Consider the following 23760-nt stretch of genomic DNA (forward strand, 5'->3'; position numbering starts at 1 on the left):
ATATAAGATTTAAAACTTAAGCAAACAGAGATGCAAAATACAGTAACTGAAATAAAAAATTCATTAGAAGCAGCCAACATCAGAATACAGGAGGCAGAAGAACGAGTAAGCGAGGTGGAGGAGGGACTAGTGGAAATCACTGATGTGGAAAAGAAAAGAGAAAAAAGATTGAAAAGAACCGAAGACAGTCTCAGAGAACTCTGGGACAATGGTGAACGCACCAACATCCATATATAGGGGTACCAGAAAGAGAAAAGAGACAAAGGGACAGAAAAAATATTCGAAGAGATAATAGCCAAAAACTTACCTAACATGGGAAAGGAACCACTCACTGAAATCCAAGAAGCACAATGAGTACTGTATAAAGTAAATCCAAGGAGGCACACCCTGAGACAGATATTAACCAACTGACCAAAATTAAAGCCAAAGAGAAAATACTAAAAGCAGCTAGGGAAAAGAAACAAATCACATACAAGGGAACCCTGGGAAGGTTATCAGGTGCTTTTTCAGCAGAAACTCTGCAGGCCAGAAGGGAGCAGCATGATATACTTAAAGTGATGAAAGGAAAAAACTTCCAACCAAGATTACTTTATCCAGCAAGGCTCTCCTTCAGATTTGAAGGAGAAATCAAAAGCCTTACAGATAAGCAAAAGCTAAGAGAATTCAGGGCCACTAGACCAGCTTTACAATAAATACTAAAGGAACTTCTCTAGGCAGAAAAGGCCACAGCTAGAAACAAAAATACCACAAATGACAAGGCTCACCAGTAAAGGCATATATACAGTAAAGGTAGGAAATCATCCACACATAAATATGCAACCAAAATCAGGAATCATGAGAAAAGGAGGGTACAAATGCAGGACACTGGAGATGATGCACTTGCAATTAAGAGACCAACAACTTAAAACAATCTTGTATATCTATATAGACTCCTATACCAAAACTTCAGGGTAACTGCAAACCAAAAAACCTACAATTGATACAAATATAAATAAGAAAAATCAACTCAAATACAACACTAAAGATAGTCATCAAACCACAAGAGGAGAGAACAAGAGAAGAAGAAAAGAAAAAAGGGCAACAAAAACTAATCCAAAACAGTTAATAAAATGGCAATAAGAACATACATATCAATAATTACCTTAAATGTAAATGGACTAAACACCCCAAACCAAAAGACACAGACTGGCTGAATGGATACAAAAACAAGTCCATATTCATACTGTCTTCAAGAGATCCACTTCACTTCTAGGGACACATATTAACTGAAAGTGAGAAGATGGAAGAAAATATTCCATGCAAAGAGGAATCAAAAGAAAGCTGGAGTAGCAATACTCAAATTAGACAAAATAGACCTTAAAACAAAGAATATTACAATAGACAAAGAAGGACAGTACAGGAGTTCAAGTCATTGCTCAGTGGTTAATGAATCTGACTAGGAACCATGAAGTTGCAGGTTTGATCCCTGGCCTCACTCAGTGGGTTAAGGATCCTGCATTGCTGTAACTCTGGCGTAGGCCAGTAGCTACAGCTCCAATTAGACCCCTAGCTGGGAACCTCTATAAGCCGCAGGTGAGGCCCTGGAAAAAGACAAAAAAAAAAAAAAAAAAAAAGAAAAAAAAGAAGGACAGTACATAATGATCAAAGAACCAATTCAAGAAGAAGATACAGCAATTGTAAATATATATGCGCCCAACATAGGGTCACCTCAATATATAAGGCAACTGCTAACAACCTTAAAAGGAGAAACTGACAACACAATAATTGCAGGGGACTGTAACACCCCACTTACAGCAGTGGACAGATCATCCAGATAGAAAATCAACAAGGAAACACAGACCCTAAAAGAAGCATTTGACCAGATGGACTCTACAGAAATTTATAGGACATTCCAACCCAAAACAGCAGAATACACATTCTTCTCAAGTGCACATGGAACATTCTCTAGGATTGATCATATTCTGGGCCACAAATCAAGCCTCAGTAACTTTAAGAAAACTGAAATCATAACAAGCATCTTTTCCAACCACAATGGTATACGACTGGAAACCAACAAGAAAAAACTTCCAAAAACACCAACATGTGGAGACTAAACAAATGCTACTAAACAAGTAATGGATCACTGAAGAAATCAAAGAGGAAATTAAAAACTACCTAGAAGCAAATGACAACAAAGATACACTCCAAAACCTTTGGGATGCAGCAAAAGCAGTTCTAAGAAGGAAGTTTACAGCAATACAAACCTATCTCAGGACACAGTTCAAAAAGCTCAAATAAAAAACCTAACTTTACTCCTAAAGCAACTAGAGAGAGAACAGACAAAACCCAAAGTTAGCGGAAGGAAAGAAATCACAAATATCAGAGCAGAAATTGATGAAACAGAAATGAAGAAAACCACAGACTAGATCAATGAAACGAAAAGATGGTTCTTTGAAAAGAGCAACAAAATTGATAAACCCTTAGCCAGACTTATCAACAACAAAAAAAAAGAGGACTCATGGAGTTCCCGTCGTGGCACAGTGGTTAACGAATCCGACTAGGAACCATGAGGTTGCGGGTTCGGTCCCTGCCCTTGCTCAGTGGGTTAACGATCCGGCGTTGCCGTGAGCTGTGGTGTAGGTTGCAGACGCGGCTCGGATCCCGCGTTGCTGTGGCTCTGGCGTAGGCTGGTGGCTACAGCTCCGATTCAACCCCTAGCCTGGGAACCTCCATATGCCGCGGGAGCGGCCCAAGAAATAGCAACAACAACAACAACAAAAGACAAAAAGACAAAAAAAAAAAGAGGACTCAAATCAATAAAACTACAAATAAAAAAGGAGAAGTTACAACAGACATCACAGAAATACAAAGGATCATAAGAGCAACTACAAGCAACCATAAGCCAATAAAATGGACGACCTGGAAGAAATGGACAAATTCTTAGAAGAGCACAATCTTCCAAGACTAAACCAAGACAAAATGGTAAAGAAGAACAGACCAATCACAAGTACTGAAATTGAAACTGTGATTAAAAAACTTCCAACAAACCGAAGTCCAGGACCAGATGGCTTCACAGGTGAATTCTATCAAACATCTAGAGAAGAGCTAACACCTATCCTTCTGAAACAATTTCCAAAAACTGCAGAGGAAGGAACACTTCCAAACTCACTCTATGAGGCCACCATCACCTTGATACCAAAACCAGACAACACCACAAAAAAAAAAGAAAGAAAATTATAATGAACATAGACGCAAAAATCCTCAACGAAATACTAGCAAACTGAATCCAACGATACATTAAAAGCATTGTACACCGTGATCAAGTGGGATTTATCCCAGGGATGCAAGGATTTTTCAATACCCGCAAATCAATCAGTGTGATACACCACATTAACACACTGAAGAATAAAAAACATCTGATCCTCTCAATAGATGTAGAAAAAGCACTGACAAAATCCAACACCCATTTCTGATAAAAACCCTCGAGAAAGTGGGCATAGAGGGAACCTATCTCAACATAATAAAGGCCATATAGGACAAACCCAGAGTTAACATCATTCTCAATGGTGAAAAGATGAAAGAATTCCCACTAAGATCAGGAACAAGACAAAGATATCTACTCTCACCCTACTATTCAGCATAGTTTTGGAAGTCCTAGCCATGGCAGAGCAGAAAAAGAAATAAAAGGAGTCCAAATTTGACAGCAGGAAGTACAACTACCACTATTTGCAGATGACATGATACTATACTTAGAGAATCCTAAAAATGCTACCAGAAAACTGCTAGAGCTCATCAATGAATTTGGCAAAGTCACAGGATACAAAACTAATACACAGAAATTATGGAAACAATCCCATTTACCACTGCATCAAAAAGAACAAAATACTTAGGAATAAACCTACCTAAAGAGACAAAAGATCTGTACTCTAAAAACTCTAAGACTCTGATGAAAGAAATCAAAGATGACACTAACGGATGGAAAGACATACCACACTCTTGGATTGTAAGAATCAATATTATCACAAAGACTATACTACCTAAGGCAATCTACAGATTCAATGCAATCCCTATCAAATTACCAATGGCATTTTTCACAGAACTTGAACAAAATATTTTAAAGTTTGTTTGAAGCACAAAAGACCCAGAAGAGCCAAAGCCATCCTGAGAAAGAAAAATGGAGCTGGAAGCATCAGGCTCTCTGACTTCAGACTATACAACAAAGCTACATCATCAAAACTATATGGTACTGGCACAAAGAAGAAAGATAGATCAGTGGAACAGGATAGAAAGCCCAGAATTAAACCCACACACCTACAGTCAACTAATCCATGACAAAGGAGTCAAGAAAATACAATGGAGAAAAGACAGTCCCTTCAATTAATTGGTGCTGGGAAAACTGGACAGCTACATGTAAAAGAATGAAATTAGAACACTTCCAAACCCCATAAACAAAAATAAACTCAAAATGGATTAAAAACCTAAATATAAGACCAGATACTATGAAACTCTTAGAGTAAAACATCGGCCAAACACTCTCTGACATAAACCACAGCAATATCTTCTCAGATCCACCTCCTAGAGTAATGACAATAAAAACAAAAATAAACAAATGGGACTTCATTAAACTTAAATGTTTCTGTACAGCAAAGGAAACCCTAAACAAAACAAGAAGACAACCCACAGAATGGGAGAAAATATTTGCAAATGAATCGACTGACAAGGGATTAATCTCCAAAATTTATAAACACCTTCTGCAGCTCAATACAAAAACAAAAAAAAAACAAAAAAAAAAACAACCCCATAGAAAAATGAGCAGAAGATCTAAACAGACAATTCTTCAAAGAAGACATACGGATGGCCAAAAAACACATGAAAAGATGTTCAACATCACTCACTATTAGAAAAATGCAAATCAAAACCACCATGAGGTACCACCTTACACTGGCCAGAATGGCCATCATCAAAAAGTCTACAAACAATAAATGCTGGAGAGGGTGTGGAGAAAAGGGAACCCTATCACACTGTTGGTGGGAATGTAAATAGATGCAACCACTGTGGAAAACAGTATGGAGATGCCTCAGAAAACTAAAAATAGAACTACCATTTGATCCAGCAATCCCACTCTGGGGCATCTATCCAGAGAAAACCATGACTCAAAAAGATATATGCACTCCAGTGTTCACTGCAGCACTATACACAATAGCCAAGACATGGAAAAAACATAAATGTCTGTCGACAGAGGAGTGGATAAAGATGTGGTACATATACACAATGGAATATTACTCAACCATTAAAATGAACAAAATACCAGCATTTTTAGCAACATGGATGGGCCTAGAAATTACCATGCTAAGTGAAGTCAGTCAGTCAGTGAGACACCAATATCAAATGCTATCAGTTACATGTGGAATCTAAAAAAAAAGGACACAATGAACTTCTTTGCAGAACAAATACTGACTCACAGACTTTGAAAAACTTATGATTTCCAAATGAGACAAGTTGTGGGGTGGGGGGGACACGCTGGGGGTTTGGCATGGAAATGCTATAAAACTTAGTTGTGATGATTGTTGTACAACTATAAATGTAACTAAGGAATAAAAAAATACTATAGAAATAAAATAAAAAATAACACCTCTGGCAAGGATGGGCAAACTAGGTGCGCAATACTCTGTTAGTGGGAGTGTAAACTGGTACAACCATTTGGACAGCTTGTCAGTCTCTACTGAAGGTGAAATATGACCTAGCAATTTCACTTCTAGGTATATACCAAAGAGAAATGCATGCACACATATTCTAAGATCATGCACAAGAATGTTCACAGCTGCAGTATTAAGAGCAAAAAACCAGTAACCATCTAAATGCCCATCAACAGTGGACTGAGTGTGTAAATTGTGGTACATCCCTACAATGGACTGTTACACAGTATAGAATCCATGAATTATTAGAGGTTAACAACATGGACAAATCTTCTAAATGAAGGCTGAACAAAAGTAGATAGACTTCCAAAGAACACATGCTATGATTCCACCTATTTAAAAGTGAAAAGTGAGCATAATGAAGCTAGTGTTAGATGTCAGAAGTATTGCCTTCGGAGAGGAAGCAGAGATGGGGAAGGGGCATGAGGAAGGTTCTATAGTATTGGCAATGATCTTTCTGAACATGTATTATGGTATCCCATCTGTTAACAGTGATGGTTCATTTATTAGCATAATTGGTGTACTTTTCTGATGTGTCAATTAAAAATTAAGTGTAAATAAGGGGTTTTTTTTATTGTGAGGCCTAATATATGTTCAGTTTTGTGATCCATATTGAATCATGGGCCCTTCAGTTTTCAGAGGAAAAATTCAATTTACCATATCACATAATTTGGAGAATCACTGATTATAAGATGAAGTACTATTTTATATGATCAGAGAGAGGAGAGCGAGGGAGAAGGAAAGGGAGAGAGAGACATTGCTAAATAAATTATGACTCTAAACAATGAAACCTTTAAATGTCTTTTGCACCTTCACTGAATCATCAGCTTTTAATTGCAAGGTATCTAAAGAATGGTCTCAATGACTTGAAATGTTTCTGTATTTTCTTGCCTCCTAAAATTATTCCATTTACTATTCAAAGAGTCTACGTGTTAGGAAACCTAGAAAACATTTAGATACGCTCCATGATTTTACAGATGGAGATAATGAAACCCAAAGAGGCTAACTTGCCTTAAAAGGCTGCATGAGACAAAGAAGAGGCTTGATTCTAGATTGTGAAACTGTGTCAATCACAGGACAAAATGTTATTACAGAAGAAATTTGATCAAAGATTTAGCTTGGAGAAAATTTCCCCAGGGATCAATTTCACTTTGTGAAGATGAACAATCTGTCAACTTCATTTAAGTCTGCTCTAAAACACACTAGTAAAAATACTAAACTCCATGAGCAAAACCTCAATAAATAGTACAATAATTTTGCAAAGGTTCATAGATAAAAAAAATCATAGACAATGGTTTGAACAGTCACTTGAAAAGGCAAAAGCTACTAAAGGAATCATGAAGATAACTATCTTTGGAGAATAAAAGGAAACCATTTGAGAAGGCTGAATTAGTCCTTGATTTGTGTATGAATTTTTAAGAGAGGGAGCCATATTCCAGCACTCAGAAGTTCAAAGAAAGATGCACACTTGACTCATCTTTGTAAAGGAAATGATTGAATATAGACATTTCCAGAAAGAGAGCACTGGGTGTACCCCAGAACCAAAAAATAAGTAGCAATGTATTTACATTCTTTTATACTTTATGAAATTATTCCATCATACCATTCTACTTGATCCTTACTGAAAAACCTGTAAATTTTCAGTGATATTATCCTTGCATAAAAGAAGAAACTGTTGCTCATGATATGTTAAATGATCTGTGAGTCATAATGTTCATGACAGATATAGGACTTGAACTCAGATGTCCTGATTTCACACTGTACATATTTCCAGCTCACCTCTGGGTATATACTAGGACTCAATACTACGAATCTACTTGCCAACATCTCTGAAAGTTACTACTACAAACTTCTGAGAAGATGGAGAATTCATTGCTTTAACTTTATAAACTATAAAAATGTTATTTCCAAGACGATTTTCTATAAACCTTACCTTCACATCAAAGGAAGGCTTGAAGAGTTTGTCCTTGGAGAGGAATTTTGATGGTGTATCCAGGTGTAATGAGGGCTCCTTCTGAAGTGGCTGTCCTACCGCAGGGGAGACTGAAGCCTGTCCGGAGTGCTGTGAAATCACAGCGCGAAAAGCTTTGCTCTGAAAGCGATTCATATCTAGAGGTGTAATGGCTGTTTTTCTTTGAGTTTCCAGCTGTTTGACAGGATGCTCTGGAGTATTTGGATTTAGATTCACCCCGTTTGTTGTTCCAGCTTCCAAACTTTGTTCTAGAGATTTAAAATGAAAAGAAGTGATTTTTTTTTTTTTATCTTGTTGGTTTTCCTGTGAATTCTCAAGTATACTTCAAACCACAAAGTTATATATATACACCTACTTTCCAAGAAACAAACCACATGATATATTAAAATATATATTTAGTTAGACAAGCACATCAAGAAGAAATTAATGAAATTAGATTTCCCATTTCATCTTATAACTTAAAGATATTCTCAATAAACCTCATATAATTTGCTCTAATTTATATAAATAAACATCTTTTTTTTTTGGTCTTTTGTCCTTTTAGGGCTGCACCCATGGCATATGGAGGTTCCCAGGCTAGGGGTCCAATCAGAGCTGTTGCTGCCAGCCTACACCAGAACCGCAGACATGCCAGATCCGAGCCACATCTGCGACCTACACCACAGCTCATGGCTATGCCGGATCCTTAACCCACTGAGCAAGGCCAGAGATCGAACCCACAACCTCATGGTTCCTAGTCGGATTCGTTTCCACTGCACCACGATGGGAACTCCAATAAACATCTTCCTTAATCAATGGCAGAGTAAAAAGAATATCCCAATTACATGTACTCAGACTTAACAACTACTGTCAAGTTTTTGAAAAGTCCTTAATAAGTAATGCCTCTGAAAGCTATTCCCAAGCTTCCCTGAACCTGCCTAGGGATGCCATCATTTATTTACAAGAGGGCCTACTGTGTCCACCCACCTTGCCTCCTACCTTCTTTCAACGTTTAATAAAAAGGCTTATTAGATGGCTGCTCCATGCCAGGCCCAATGCTAATAGAAATATAAGATGCATAAGACATCCATATACTCCCTGCCTTTTCAGAGCTTATAGTTGAGTAGGGAACCATGGAAATAAACTAGAAAGATAACACTGAGATAAGAGCTATAAATGAAACAGGGTGCAAGAAAAAGGCCACACCTGGTGAGTCAATGAAGGCTTTCCAGGGAAAGTGACATCCAAGCTGAGAACTGAAAGAAGAACGGGTAAGCACGAGATGGGCAAGAGTAAACATGGAAAAGTCCAAAGATGGGGAAGAGAGAGCACTTTAACATCAGTGTGAGGAACAGAAGGGACAGTAAATGGGATCCAAGCTCGCATCTTTAGACTTCAAATACTGAGACCCTAGAATGCTCCTATATTGTTTTGTATCCTCTAGTTTCCAGATAGTGACTACACTTGATAGTATAGATGGAAATTAAATATTTGTGCTATGAACACAATTTATTTTGCCTACACACCCCCTAATAATGAATACCCAACAGTGGCTCACATGAAAAGGAAAAATTAATGACCTTCCCTAAAAACAAGATTTAGCACATTCATATCCCCAAAACCATTACATTGTAAAACTTCATATAAAAAACAAAGTAAAGCATTAACCTTCTTTAGGTGGATTTTCAATCAGAAAACAGCTTTCATTTGCTCTCTTTCCCATTCTAGCAGTCTCCAACAGCCAAGCTATAGTGACTGCTGGTAAATTCCATTTCTTGGCAGCTTCATATTTAGATCCACCTGGTTCTTTCAGTACAAGATGTGTACTGGCAAACATGCCTTTTTTGGCATTGGATTTGCGAACGAAGTATTCTTGAACACTGAAAGATACATTTAAATAAAAGCAAATGGTCATATTCACAATTAGTCAGCAAAGTCAGAATAAAGTGTCTAATACAATGGAAGAGTTCTAAGTGTAAGAAAATACTCACAGATTAACTAGAAAAATGATCTGTTTAGTCATTACCCACCCACTTTATCTTTCCTCCCAAAAGAGGTAAGGAACAATTAGGGGAGCAAAGGAAGTATAAGAATGACACATTTTATCTTTTAGCCTACTACAACTGCTCTAAGCATTTTCACTATCTCATTCGATCCTCTCAACATTAGTGAAATACCAATAGTTTACAAATAATTGCAAAGAGATAACCTGGGAAATACAGGGAAATTAAATGCCTTGCTCAAGACCACAGAATATTAAAGGGAGCATGGGGGCAGAAACAGAAGTCCATGACTTGAAATACAAACAGAATTGTCATTTCGGACCTCTGGATTTTCGGTCCTAGCTCCCCACTTTTAAGATTTTTTAATTTTTATCTTATTTTTGTCTTTTTAGGGCCACACCCACAGCTATGGAGGTTCTCAGGCTAGGGGTCCAATCAGAGCTGTAGCCACTGGCCTACGCCACAACAAAAGCAACATGGGATCCAAGTCATGTCTGCAACCTCCACCAAAGCTCACAGCAAGGCCGCATCCTTAACCCACTGAGCAGGGCGAGGGATTGAACCTGTGTCCTCGAGGGTCCTAGTCGGGATTGTTAACCACTGAGCCATGATGGGAACTCTGTAATTTTTTTAAATCTCTCACGCTTTTCCTAGTACTTTTATGGATTGATTTTTCATATTTAACCCACTGATCAATTAATTTGGTACTTATTTTCGTATGCAATATGGCTCCAACTTTACTGAATCATATTATTAAATAAACCACCAATCACTTCTTTACTAAGCTGAAACATCATTTTTATCATATATTAATTTCCTGTTTGTGGTCTGTTTGTAGACTTTCTGCTACTTATAGACACACTATTATTCAGTGAGGTTTACAAAATATATTTAAATAACTATTCTACTCCAGAATTTTATGACCTTTCTGCTTGCTAATTTTTTCTTATGAATTTAAGAATTACTTTGTTTGTTGCCCTCCCTAAAAAATTCCTTCAGCTTTTTTATTAAGATAGTAAATTTATACATTAAAATAATGGAATTATCACAGCCTTGTAAATTAACTATACTTTAATAAAACTTAAAAGGCACACATACAATGCAAATAAAACTAAAATAACAATAATAATAAAGAAGGGGATAAGAGAAACTTCTTTGTAATGTTTAGTCTTCCTGTCCAAGAATAGGTACATTTTTCCTACTATTCAAGTCTTACTTTGCTCCCATCAATAGCATCTTACAAGTTTCTGTAATTCTTACAAGTTTCACTTTCAACTTTTTAAAAAAATTGAAGTATAGTTGACATATAATATCATATTAGTTTCAGTGTACAACATAGTGCTTCAACATGTAAATACATTACAAATGATCAACACCATAAATCTAGTAGCCATCTGTCACCACAAAAAGCTAGTACAATATTACTATTTTCCTTATGCTGAATATTAACTTCCCTATGACTTTTTTTTTTTTTTTTTTTTTTTGTCTTTTTGCCATTTCTTAGGCCGCTCCTGCAGCATATGAAGGTTCCCAGGATAGGGGTAAAATTGGAGCTGTTGCTGCCGGCGTACGCCAGAGCCACAGCAAGGAGGGATCCGAGCTGCGTCTGTGACCTACACCACAGTTCACAGCAATGCCAGATCCTTAACCCACTGAGCAAGGCCAGGGATCAAACCCGCAACCTCACGGTTCCTAGTCGGATTCGTTAACCACTGAGCCACAACGGGAACTCCAACATCCCTACCACTTTTTAATTTTATAACTGAAATTTTGTACCTCTTAATCCCCCTTCAGCTATTTTGCTCTCCCCCCTGCCCCCACCACTTCTTTCTTTGTTCTCTATATCCATGAGCTTATTTTGGTTTTATTCTGTTTAGTTTTTTTTTTTTTTTTTTTTTAAGACTCCACATCATGTTGCTAGGTACTATTTCTTACTACAGACTTTGTAAGAGACCTTCGTTTTCATTACCTTTTCTAACTGGTTGTATATATATGAAGGTCAGGGACTTCTGCATATTAATTTTCTATATAGCCACTTTGCTGAATTTTTCTGTGAGCACTGCTTTAGTTGTACCCCACAGAGTCTGTTGCCATATTTTTGTTACTGTTATTCTAGATTTTCTGCAATTTCAGTTTTTTCCAAAAGCTTATTGCTTAGTATAATTCAGACACAGAACACAGCAAAAGGGAAATATACAATGTAATTAATTATCATAAAATGAAAACCCTTATATCCAAATCCACGTCAGAAGATAGAATCTTACCAGTCACTTCAGAACCTCTCCAACATGCCTCTTCTCAGTTACAATCCCTCTTCCCTTTCCCTTCCTTTTTAATAGTAGCCCTATTTAGATATTTATGGTAATCATTTCCTTACTTTTCTTTAGTTTTAATCAGAGTGTTTTCCTTAAATACTACATTTAATTTTTTATGTCTCTTAGCTTGTAGGTTCCCTCTTCTTTCCCTGCCATCTTAATACATAGTTGTTGAAAACACCAGATTTATAATGTAGTTATCTCAGAATCTGGATTTTGCTGATCTTATTGCTATGCTGTAGTTAATCAAGTTATTATCCTGTCTGTATTTCCTATAAATCAGTAGTTAAATCTAAAGGCTTCAACAGATTGAGGTTTTGTTATTTCGGTAAGACTACTTTAAGGTGGTAGTGTTTTCTTCATCGGAAAGCATATATTGTCCAGTTTTCTCTCTATTATGTGATTAGCTGTTGATTTTCAATGACTAGATTCTTTATTCATTAGGAATCACAATCCTATCACTCCTTTTTTACTCATTTGTTGGGATACCTCTATAAAGTGAAATTCCATCTTATCTATTATTGTGGTACTCTGACACGGACTGCATAGGAAAGGAAGGATAAATGCTTGATCCTTTCTCTACTTATCAGCTTTCAAAATAATAGGTTGGTTTCCTAGCAACTTTCAAATGTGACCAATTAGCTTAGTTTGTTTGATGCCCTTATGAAGTTATGATTTAAACATTATTTGATGTGTCTGGATTCATTGCCATTATTATCTCTCATGATACTTAACTCTTCTTGTCCTTGGTTAGTGGATGTCCTTTTGTTACAACCCTCCCTTGTAGTCTGATAATATACTTGCTATCTGATCTGACAAAATGTTGCAGATTCACTAATATCCTTTCTGCCCTAGACCTGGAAGTGATCATTCCTTTAAGCTTTAGTTTTTTAGTGGGAATTGGTATTTTAGGTTCACGATGTAGGCACGGGGATTCTAGTTTTCTTGCACTGTGATTATAGAGAATATGGTCTCCACTCTTTCTACTTTAGAGAATTTACTGAAGTTTCCTTTGTGGCCAATTTCTTTACGAGTGTTCCATGTGCACCTGAAACAGTACAGTCACTGTTTCACGGTAGACAGCAAACTGTAACTAAGTCTGTATCCTTCCTTGTTTTCTCTTTGACCTGTTACAAAGGAAAGGTGGTCTCGATGTGTTTCTGCTGATTCCTCCTTGTATTTCCTATTGTTTTTGTTTTATGAATGGTAGTCATGCTCTTTTTGGTATATATTTTTAAGCTTCAGTAAAAAAATACCTTTTATTCTTTTTTATTTACTCTTTTCTTCTAATGCCCTTTGATTTGAATCCAAATTGTCTGACATTAAAATTGCAATCTCCAGAGTTCCCATCGTGGCGCAGTGGTTAATGAATCCAACTAGGAACCATGAGGTTGGGGGTTCGATCCCTGCCCTTGCTCAGTGGGTTAACGATCCGGCGTTGCCGTGAGCTGTGGTGTAGGTTGCAGATGCGGCTCGGATCCCGCGTTGCTGTGGCTCTGGCGTAGGCTGGTGGCTACAGCTCCGATTCAACCCCTAGCCTGGGAACCTCCATATGCCGCGGGAGCGGCCCAAAGAAGTAGCAAAAAGACAATAAATAAATAAATAAATAAATGAATAAAATTGCAATCTCCTCCTTCCTTTCTATTTGCACTTACTTGACATATCTTTGCCCATCCCCCAACCCCACCAAATGTTTTGAATCACTTTGGTTTAGATGTGTCTCTTGTTTAAAAGGATTTTATATCTAATTTAAGAGAACGTTCCCTTTAATGGAAAGGTTTAGTTCATTTATATGTATTTAGTAAGTTCCCATCGTGGCTCAGTGGTAACAAACCCGACTAGTATCCATGAGGACTCGGGTTCGATCCCTGGCCCTGCTCAGTGGGTTAAGGATCTGGTATTGCCATGAGCTGTGGTGTAGGTCACAGATGCAGCTCAGATCTGGCATTGCCATGCTTAGGCCATCAGCTACACCTCCGATTTGAACCCTAGCCAGGGAAGTTCCATATGTCACAGACGTGGCCTTGATAAAGACCAAAAAAAAAAAAAAAAAAAATCCATTTATATTTATTTATAGAACAGTTTTCTACCTCTTTTTCAAACAGCCATCATCAAATGTTAACTTAGGGGTTGGGCTAATCTGGATTTTGGAACTTTTAAATTCATTTTATTCCTCCCTGAGTATTCAGTATTCCACTTAACATCTGCACTACAGAGAAACGATGAATATATACTCAAAAAGAATAAATCATCCATCTGACATATGGAAGGTAATAATGCTTACACAAGCAATATTCAATAATTGCTCATGTATCAGCTTTAAATATTCCCTTTCCTGGCAGGTAAGCATTAATGCCTATAGACTTAACATCTGCCAGGAATCCATCAAATAGCACTCTCCCTCTCCCACTGTGAGCCATCGCATAGATATACAACATACTCCCCATAAGAATTATAAAGATGCCCTGCCAAATTCTAATTTGAATGCTGTTCAATAGGTCAAAACAAATCCAAAGTACTCCAAGACAGCAGGTGCACTAAAAATACTACTTACCTTGCTCCAAGGCGATTTGCTAAAAATGTCAATGAATCTTTTTCAGCTCCTGCACACTGGCTGAATGAAATAACACAATCCTCTAAAGGAGTCATTCCTGCCATTACTGGGACTGGCGTGAAGAGAGGATTTGACTTTGGATCAATTAAAGTCTGATAGTCTATACAAGTTACCTTTTAAAAACAAAAGAAACAATAATATCAACCTGAAATAAGCAACCAGTGTTAACCACATATGCATATGGAGTTCCTGTCATGGCTCAGTGGTTAATGAATCTGATTAGTATCCATGAGGACATGGGTTCAATCTCTGGCCTTGCTCAGTGGGTTAAGGATCTGGCGTTGCCGTGGCTGTGGTGTAGGCTGGTAGCTACAGCTCTCATTCTACCCCTAGCCTGGGAACCTCCAGCCAAGGGAACAGCCCTAAAAAGATAAAAGAAAAAAAAACGAAAATGAAAACAAAAACGAAATGTGCATATGCTCATTCTCAATATATTTAAAATTATAATATTTGAAGAAATACATACATGTCAATCTATTATATATTAAAATCAGATTTATTATTGAAATTATTGAATGTTGCTTTAATTTCTTCCAATATGTTCGTTTAAAATTTTTTCTCTTAATTCTCAGAAAATGAAATTATCAGTGATAAGCCAATAACATGGAATAATACAAATAATACGTGCCATGCTTTGTTTGTGAAATAGGGAAACTGAAATAATATGAGATGATCTGGACTAACTCCCTAATTAAGAACATTGCTGGTGTGGCCCCCCAATACAATAACCTCTATTCTACTAGGCTTAGGACCAAGAAGCTTGCATATTTTATTATTTATAATTTCCTCTGCTAAAAGCAAAATTCAGACAGTGCACAAATACAAATACCAACTTACCAAAACTGAACTAAGAAGTAAACATTAATGCTCTTAGCATTCAGATATCCCTCAGCACTACATTTCAATTGCTGCAGTGTTTTCTTACCAGCCATGTATTTGTAACAACTTCTCCCACAGTTGCCTGTACTTCACACCCCAGCAGAGGAACCACAGCATAATCAGCAACAATTCTGCTCTGAAGGGAGACAATTTTTCCAGCATTTTCTCTTATGATAGTTGCAATATTAGACTCGTTTTCATTACTAAAACCCAGAATAAGGAAACTCTTTTGGTTAAATAAACCTTCTTCAGTAACTGTAGAAGCATCAGGGAGGCAGTGACTGACAGAAGACTGGTTCTCTTCTTGCAGAGAAATATGAGTAGACTCATTAAGGGGCTCAACATGAGTAGAATCATTAAAGGGCCCAACTTCAGACTTCGCAGCTTCAACTGGAATAGAAAAAGAAATGTTTGCTAACAGATAATTGATCTTATAAAGATTATTTTCTAGTAAGGACATATTAAAGTATCATGGAGGCTGAGAATTGTGATATTAAAAAAAAATTAAGGCTTTATGAGTATACAACGAAGAAAGAATATAAACCCTTGTCTTCTGTGTTCCCAAGAGTGTTATCAGTACTATCTCGCATTGGAAGGACAATAGCAATCATGTTACTATTCTAAATATTTTGATTGTACTAGAAACTCTAATTAGTTCAAACTCTAATTAGCTGAAGTTCCAATAATTCCATGGGCCTGTTCCAAAACTGGTTTATATAATTCACAACAGAATTAAGAAAATATCATTAAAGAAAAAAACAGAAGTAACAGGCCTAAGGAATAAGCTCTTCAGATGGAAATAACTGAATAAATGCAATAATAAGAGAATTATGGTTACTTAATTCTCTTTCAAAAACTCCTAAAATGTTTTATACTGAAATTGGAGCTATTTAGTTTCCACACATATTTCTTAAGAGAACTGATCGGCGTTCCCGTCGTGGCATAGTGGTTAACGAATCCAACTCTACCATGAGGTTGCGGGTTCGATCTCTGACATTGCTCAGTGGGTTAAGGATCCAATGTTGCTGTGAGCTGTGGTGTAGGTCACAGATGTGGCTCAGATCCTGCGTTGCTGTGGCTGTGGCATAGTCCAGTAGCTGTAGCACCAATTCGATCCCTAGCCTGGGAACCTCGATATGCCATGGGTGTGGTCCTAAAAGACAAAAACAAAAAAACCCCACAAATAAGCAAAGTGATGGAAGATAGACGGGTGAAAATCACTGATGCAGAACAGAAAAGAGAAAAAAGACTGAAAAAAAATGAAGACAGTCTAAGAGAACTCTGTGACAATTTTAACCACACCAACATCCATATTATAAGTATGCCAAGAGAAGAGAGAGAGTGAAAAGGCCAGAGAAAATAACTGAAGAGATAATAGCCGAAAACTTCCCTATCATGGGAAAGGAATCACTTACTCTAATCCGGGAAGCACAATGAGTACTACATAAAATAAACCCAATGACACATTAATCAAACTTACCAAAATTAAAGAAAAAAAGAAAAAATTCTAAAAACATCTACGGGAAAGAAACAAATCACATATAAGGGAACCCTGGTAAGGTTATCAGGTGCTTTTTCAGCAGAAACTCTGCAGGCCAGAGGGAGTAGGCACAATATACTTACAGAGTCATGAAAGGAAAAAACTTCAATCAAGATTACCCTACCCAGCAAGGCTCTCATTCAGATTTGAAGGAGAAATCAAAAGCCTTACAGACAAGCAAAAGCTAGGAGAATTCAGCACCACTAAACCAGCTTTACAAAAAATACTAAAGGAACTTCTCTAGGTGGAAAAGAAAAGGCCACAACTAGAAACAAAAATATTACAAAAGACTCACCTGTAAAGGCACACATATAGTAAAGATAGGAAATCATCCACACACAAATGCTACCCAAACTAGAAATTGTGAGGAGGGTACGAACACAGGATACTGGAGATACATTTGCAATTAAGAGATCAACAACATAAAACAATTTTGTATATCTATACAGACCCCTATACCAAAACCTCATGGTAACTACAAACCAAAAATCTACAATAGATAAACACACAGATAAGAAAAAGCAATCCAAACATGACACTAAAGATAGTGGTCAAACCACAAAAGAGAACAAGAGAAGAAGGGAAGAAAAAAGACCAATAAAAACAAATCCAAAACAATTAATCAAATGGCAATATGACACAGATATCAATAATTACCTTAAATGTAAATGGACTAAATGCCCCAACCCAAAGACACAGACTGGCTGAATGGATACAAAAACAAGTCCATACACATGCTGTCTTTAAGAGACCCAATTCAATTCTAGGGACACATACAAATTGAAAGTGAGAGAATGGTGGAAAATAGTCCATGCAAATGAGAACCAAAAGAAAGCTGGAGCAGCAATACTCATATTGGACAAAATAGACCTTAAAACAAAGAATATTATAAGAGACAACGAAGGACATCACATAACCATCAAAGGATCAATACAATAAGAAGATACAGCAATTGTAAATATATATGCGCCCAACATAGGGTCACCTCAATATATAAGGCAACTGCTAACAACCTTAAAAGGAGAAACTGACAACACAATAATTGCAGGGGACTGTAACACCCCACTTACAGCAGTGGACAGATCATCCAGATAGAAAATCAACAAGGAAACACAGACCCTAAAAGAAGCATTTGACCAGATGGACTCTACAGAAATTTATAGGACATTCCAACCCAAAACAGCAGAATACACATTCTTCTCAAGTGCACATGGAACATTCTCTAGGATTGATCATATTCTGGGCCACAAATCAAGCCTCAGTAACTTTAAGAAAACTGAAATCATAACAAGCATCTTTTCCAACCACAATGGTATACGACTGGAAACCAACAAGAAAAAACTTCCAAAAACACCAACATGTGGAGACTAAACAAATGCTACTAAACAAGTAATGGATCACTGAAGAAATCAAAGAGGAAATTAAAAACTACCTAGAAGCAAATGACAACAAAGATACACTCCAAAACCTTTGGGATGCAGCAAAAGCAGTTCTAAGAAGGAAGTTTATAGCAATACAAACCTATCTCAGGACACAGTTCAAAAAGCTCAAATAAACAACCTAACTTTACTCCTAAAGCAACTAGAGAGAGAACAGACAAAACCCAAAGTTAGTGGAAGGAAAGAAATCACAAATATCAGAGCAGAAATCGATGAAACAGAAATGAAGAAAACCACAGACTAGATCAATGAAACGAAAAGATGGTTCTTTGAAAAGAGCAACAAAATTGATAAACCCTTAGCCAGACTTATCAACAACAAAAAAAAAGAGGACTCATGGAGTTCCCGTCGTGGCACAGTGGTTAACGAATCCGACTAGGAACCATGAGGTTGCGGGTTCGGTCCCTGCCCTTGCTCAGTGGGTTAACGATCCGGCGTTGCCGTGAGCTGTGGTGTAGGTTGCAGACGCGGCTCGGATCCCGCGTTGCTGTGGCTCTGGCGTAGGCTGGTGGCTACAGCTCCGATTCAACCCCTAGCCTGGGAACCTCCATATGCCGCAGGAGCGGCCCAAGAAATAGCAACAACAACAACAACAAAAGACAAAAAGACAAAAAAAAAAAAGAGGACTCAAATCAATAAAACTACAAATAAAAAAGGAGAAGTTACAACAGACATCACAGAAATACAAAGGATCATAAGAGCAACTACAAGCAACCATAAGCCAATAAAATGGACGACCTGGAAGAAATGGACAAATTCTTAGAAAAGCACAATCTTCCAAGACTAAACCAAGACAAAATGGTAAAGAAGAACAGACCAATCACAAGTACTGAAATTGAAACTGTGATTAAAAAACTTCCAACAAACCGAAGTCCAGGACCAGATGGCTTCACAGGTGAATTCTATCAAACACCTAGAGAAGAGCTAACACCTATCCTTCTGAAACAATTTCCAAAAACTGCAGAGGAAGGAACACTTCCAAACTCACTCTATGAGGCCACCATCACCTTGATACCAAAACCAGACAACACCACAAAAAAAAAAGAAAGAAAATTATAATGAACATAGACGCAAAAATCCTCAACGAAATACTAGCAAACTGAATCCAACGATACATTAAAAGCATTGTACACCGTGATCAAGTGGGATTTATCCCAGGGATGCAAGGATTTTTCAATACCCGCAAATCAATCAGTGTGATACACCACATTAACACACTGAAGAATAAAAAACATCTGATCCTCTCAATAGATGTAGAAAAAGCATTGACAAAATCCAACACCCATTTCTGATAAAAACCCTCGAGAAAGTGGGCATAGAGGGAACCTATCTCAACATAATAAAGGCCATATAGGACAAACCCAGAGTTAACATCATTCTCAATGGTGAAAAGATGAAAGAATTCACACTAAGATCAGGAACAAGACAAGGATGTCTGCTCTGGCCACTTCTATTCAGCATAGTTTTGGAAGTCCTAGCCATGGCAATCAGAGAAAAAAAGAAATAAAAGGAGTCCAAATTGGAAAGGAAGAAGTAAAACTATCACTGTTTGCAGATGACATATTATACCTAGAAAATCCTAAAAATGCTACCAGAAGACTGTTAGAGATCATCAATGAATTTGGCAGGATACAAAATTAATACATAGAAATCAACTGCATTTCTATATACTAACAATGAAAGATCAGAAAGAGAAATTAGGGCATAGATATATGACTGGGTCACTTTGCTGCGGAGCATAAATTGACAGAACAATGCAAATGAACCATATTAAAAAAATTTTTAAAAAGGAACCCTTATTATTATTTTAAATTGATAACCTAGCACAACCCTTCAGGAGTTCCCGTCACGGCACAGTGGTTAACGAATCCGACTAGGAACCATGAGGTTGCAGGTTCGATCCCTGGCCTCACTCAGTGGGTTAAGGATACAGCATTACTGTGAGCTGTGGTGTAGGTTGCAGACGTGGTTTGGATCCCGTGTTGCTGTGGCTCTGGAGGAGGCCGGTGGCTAAGGCTCCGATTAGATCCCTAACCTAGGAATCTCCATATGCCGCGGGATCAGCCCTAGAAAAAGCAAAAAGACAAAAAAAAAAAAAAAAACCACACACACACACAAAAACCTTCAGATAGCAATATGTATCATGTTAGAAAGATGAAGATGTACATAACATATCCCATGAATCAGCCATGCCAACCCTAGAAAAATTCTTGCTCATGTGCACAAAGAGATAAGCATTAACAACAATCTTAGGAGTACTGTATTAGCAAACAGGAAAACAATGAAAATGTCCTATTGGTGGGAAAAAAAATTGTGGTGTGTTTATATACTACTGTGGTATATTCATAACCAGTTACCTGGATGAGATGACTATCTCTCATGTTCAGAACACGGAAGTAGAACTGTACTTGCCATGTATCATTTACATTAAGTTATAATATATACACAATGAAACAATGAATATATATATATGTAATCTATAGATACATACACATTATAAACCATAAAGAAAATGGAGAGGGATTTACTGGAAAATTTTGAGTAGAATATTCTATATTTTATAGCTAGACAGTAGGATATGGTTACTCAGCAAATTACTCTTTATATCTTTTGGGGCATATTAAATACTTCTTAATAAATTTTTTTTAAAAAAGAAGAAATGTTGCTCACAACTCTACTGGCAATTTTGCCTACCATACTGTACTACATCCTGAGACTACAGCCCAGAATTATATATGGTAAAGACCACGATAACCAACCAAGAGGCATTTGTTACAAAGTTAAAATGAAAGCTCAGGTTGTTACAAACTCACACAAACCAAGTGATGCCTGTAAATAAAACAGAAGTGGAACAGGTGAGCTGAAGAGAGAAAAGGGGGTCAGAAGGTCCAGAACCCCTTAGCCTTAACTGCTTAAAAAATGCAACAAATGCAAAATTTTAAGGGAAGAAAAAGGCTATATTAAATTGAATTCTAGAAAATTTGGCAAACACAAATCATTCTTTCTTACCTACTGTTGCATCATTAGTCACATATTGAGAGAGCAGATCTTCATCAGCTTGCTCTTGCTTTTCACTAGGACCAAAGTCTTTCTTAGAGAAGCTGCTGTTTTTTCTTTTTAAAAGGGCTGTTTTACTTTCAGGTTTATTTGAAACTGGAATTTCCACTGGCTGGTAGTTAGCATGGATATACGGTTCTTCGGGAAGCATATAACCTTTATTAAAACACTCCAGCAACCATTTTGCTCCCACTACATGAGGCCTACAAAAATAGTACATAGTTTATATATTAGTTTAAACTATCAGGACCGTTAACCCACTTGCCATGCAGTTTCTATAACTGCAGGGACATGCAATTTTAAGAAAAATCACTACAGGGTAGAAATTGCTTTGAATTAAAAACTGACAAAACCTGTGGGCTGATTTATCCCAAAACTGCTTCAATTCATCATCATAATCTCCCACAATAACATGAGTTACATCTTCATTGAGCTGATTAAAACGAACTCCACCTCCACTGTTAATAAGCCTTCTCAGTTTATCTAGCTTTCTGCCACTAAAACCGCAAAGATAGATCTGCAAAGAAAGGAAATATTTACTTTAGATTAATGCAATTAAAATGGTTTATTTCTCAATAGAAACTTATTTATTAGAAGTACATATCTAAATCCATTGTGTATAAATAAGACAACTCTTGCGTACATTTTAAGATATATTAAGTGCAGTATATTCTGAAACTCTGATTTTTCTTTTTTAAAAGAATTTTTTGGTATGGAGTTCCCATCGTGGCTCAGTGGTTAACGAATCTGACTAGGAACCATGAGGTTTCAGGTTCCATCCCTGGCCATGCTCAGTAGGTTAAGGATCCATCGTTGCCGTGAGCTGTGGTGTAGGTTGCAGACATGGTTCTGATCCCGAGTTGCTATGGCTGTGGTGTAGGCCAGTGGCTACAGCTCCAGTTAGACCCCTAACCTGGGAACCTCCATATGCCACGAGAGCGGCCCTAGAAAAGGCAATAATAAGACCAAAAAAAAAACACAAAAACTTTGGTTTTATTTTTATCACTTCTTCACAATGCCATAGCAGTATTATCCTTTACAGTAGACACCTGATAGGGATTTTGAGGCTTTAAAATAATTACAGAAATAAACTGGAGTTAAATGTGTGAATTCAGAAAATCTACATTTAAATTTTGGTTCAGTGGCCAATGATTAACCACATGACCAAGTCAAGATACCTAAGATTCTCTAAAACCAATTCCTCTTATTTATAAATTGAGAGATCTTTTTCAGCTAATTAAACAAAGAAATTTAAGTCAATGAACTGAGCACAATGCTTTGAGGATGATACATATGCAATAACCTATTTTTAACTATCAATATGTACATATTTAAAACTAATTTAATCAATTTAACAGTCTTCTTCAACTCTTTTTTTTTTTTTTTTTTTAAAGGGCTGTACCCTCAGCTTATAGGAAGTTCCCAGGCTAGGAGTCAATCAGAGCTACAGCTGCTGGCCTATGCCACAACCACAGCAACGCAAGATCCAAGAGGAGTCTGCAACCTACACCACAGCTAACAGATCCTTAACCCACTGCATGGGGCCAGGGATCAAACCCACATTCTCATGGATACTAGTTGGATTCTTTTCCACTGCACCACAATGGGAACTCCCTTCCAGCTCTATTTTACATAATGTGTTTTCTAAAAATTTCTCAAGAATGACCCATCTATTCCTAACTACAGTTACATTCAAAACTAAGTAACTCCGTTACTAGAATATATTTTAACAAAAATTAGGAATCTTACACTTATTATAAGTAAAGAATAATTAAAAGTCACAACCAGGGAGTTCCTGTTGTGGCTCAGTAATTTAGGTAGATAAGGATCAAGCCCAACTCTGAAAGGTATTCACAGTGAAGCTAGAAGTACTAATGTACATTACCACTTACTGCTTTAATTATATGACAAAGACATACCCGACAACCATCCAGTAAATCTTCAGGGGCTTGAAATGCACTGACATCCAGATTTTCCAGATTTTCCAGAGTAGGCTCCACTTTGCTATTAAGAACTGAATTACATATTGATTCATTTATACAACTTGCATTGATGTTGGAAATATGGCTGACATCTGAAAGAGTACGACCTACATATTAAACAAAAATGTATAAATTTATGGATACAAAATAATTGAGATTATATATTTTCCTATAGATTAACTTGCCTTATATAAAAAGAGCTATGAACAGTTTCCAAAGTAAGAGTCAAATGCTGGAGTTCCCATGGTGGTGCAGAGGAAACGAATCTAACTAGGAACCATGAGATTGTCGGTTCGATCCCTGGC

At 37.1% G+C, this 23760-nt stretch overlaps 1 protein-coding gene across 11 annotated transcripts in view; it reads right to left on the bottom strand.

Moving 5' to 3' along the window:
- The window catches only part of TOPBP1 (DNA topoisomerase II binding protein 1), a 77939-nt gene that overhangs the window by 42259 nt on the left and 11920 nt on the right, over positions 1-23760 (bottom strand). For 8 of the 11 annotated variants that reach the window (XM_021069467.2, XM_021069465.2, XM_084989690.1 and 5 more), the window contains 7 exons: positions 23393-23562; positions 21827-21990; positions 21426-21676; positions 15484-15827; positions 14499-14671; positions 9295-9506; positions 7609-7895 (listed from right to left, as the gene is read on the bottom strand). In XM_021069467.2, the coding sequence (XP_020925126.2) occupies positions 7609-7895; positions 9295-9506; positions 14499-14671; positions 15484-15827; positions 21426-21676; positions 21827-21990; positions 23393-23562 (1601 nt within the window). The remainder of the gene's footprint in view (positions 1-7608; positions 7896-9294; positions 9507-14498; positions 14672-15483; positions 15828-21425; positions 21677-21826; positions 21991-23392; positions 23563-23760) is intronic. The other 3 variants (XM_021069466.2, XM_084989694.1, XM_084989695.1) reach the window with 1 other exon arrangement.

The sequence above is a fragment of the Sus scrofa genome, chromosome 13 (genome assembly GCF_054392235.1).
Source record: "Sus scrofa isolate SSC_HxYL_T2T_F1_AM1 chromosome 13, Sscrofa_HxYL_maternal_Yorkshire_Landrace_v2.0, whole genome shotgun sequence".
NCBI classification, from domain to species: domain Eukaryota; kingdom Metazoa; phylum Chordata; class Mammalia; order Artiodactyla; family Suidae; genus Sus; species Sus scrofa.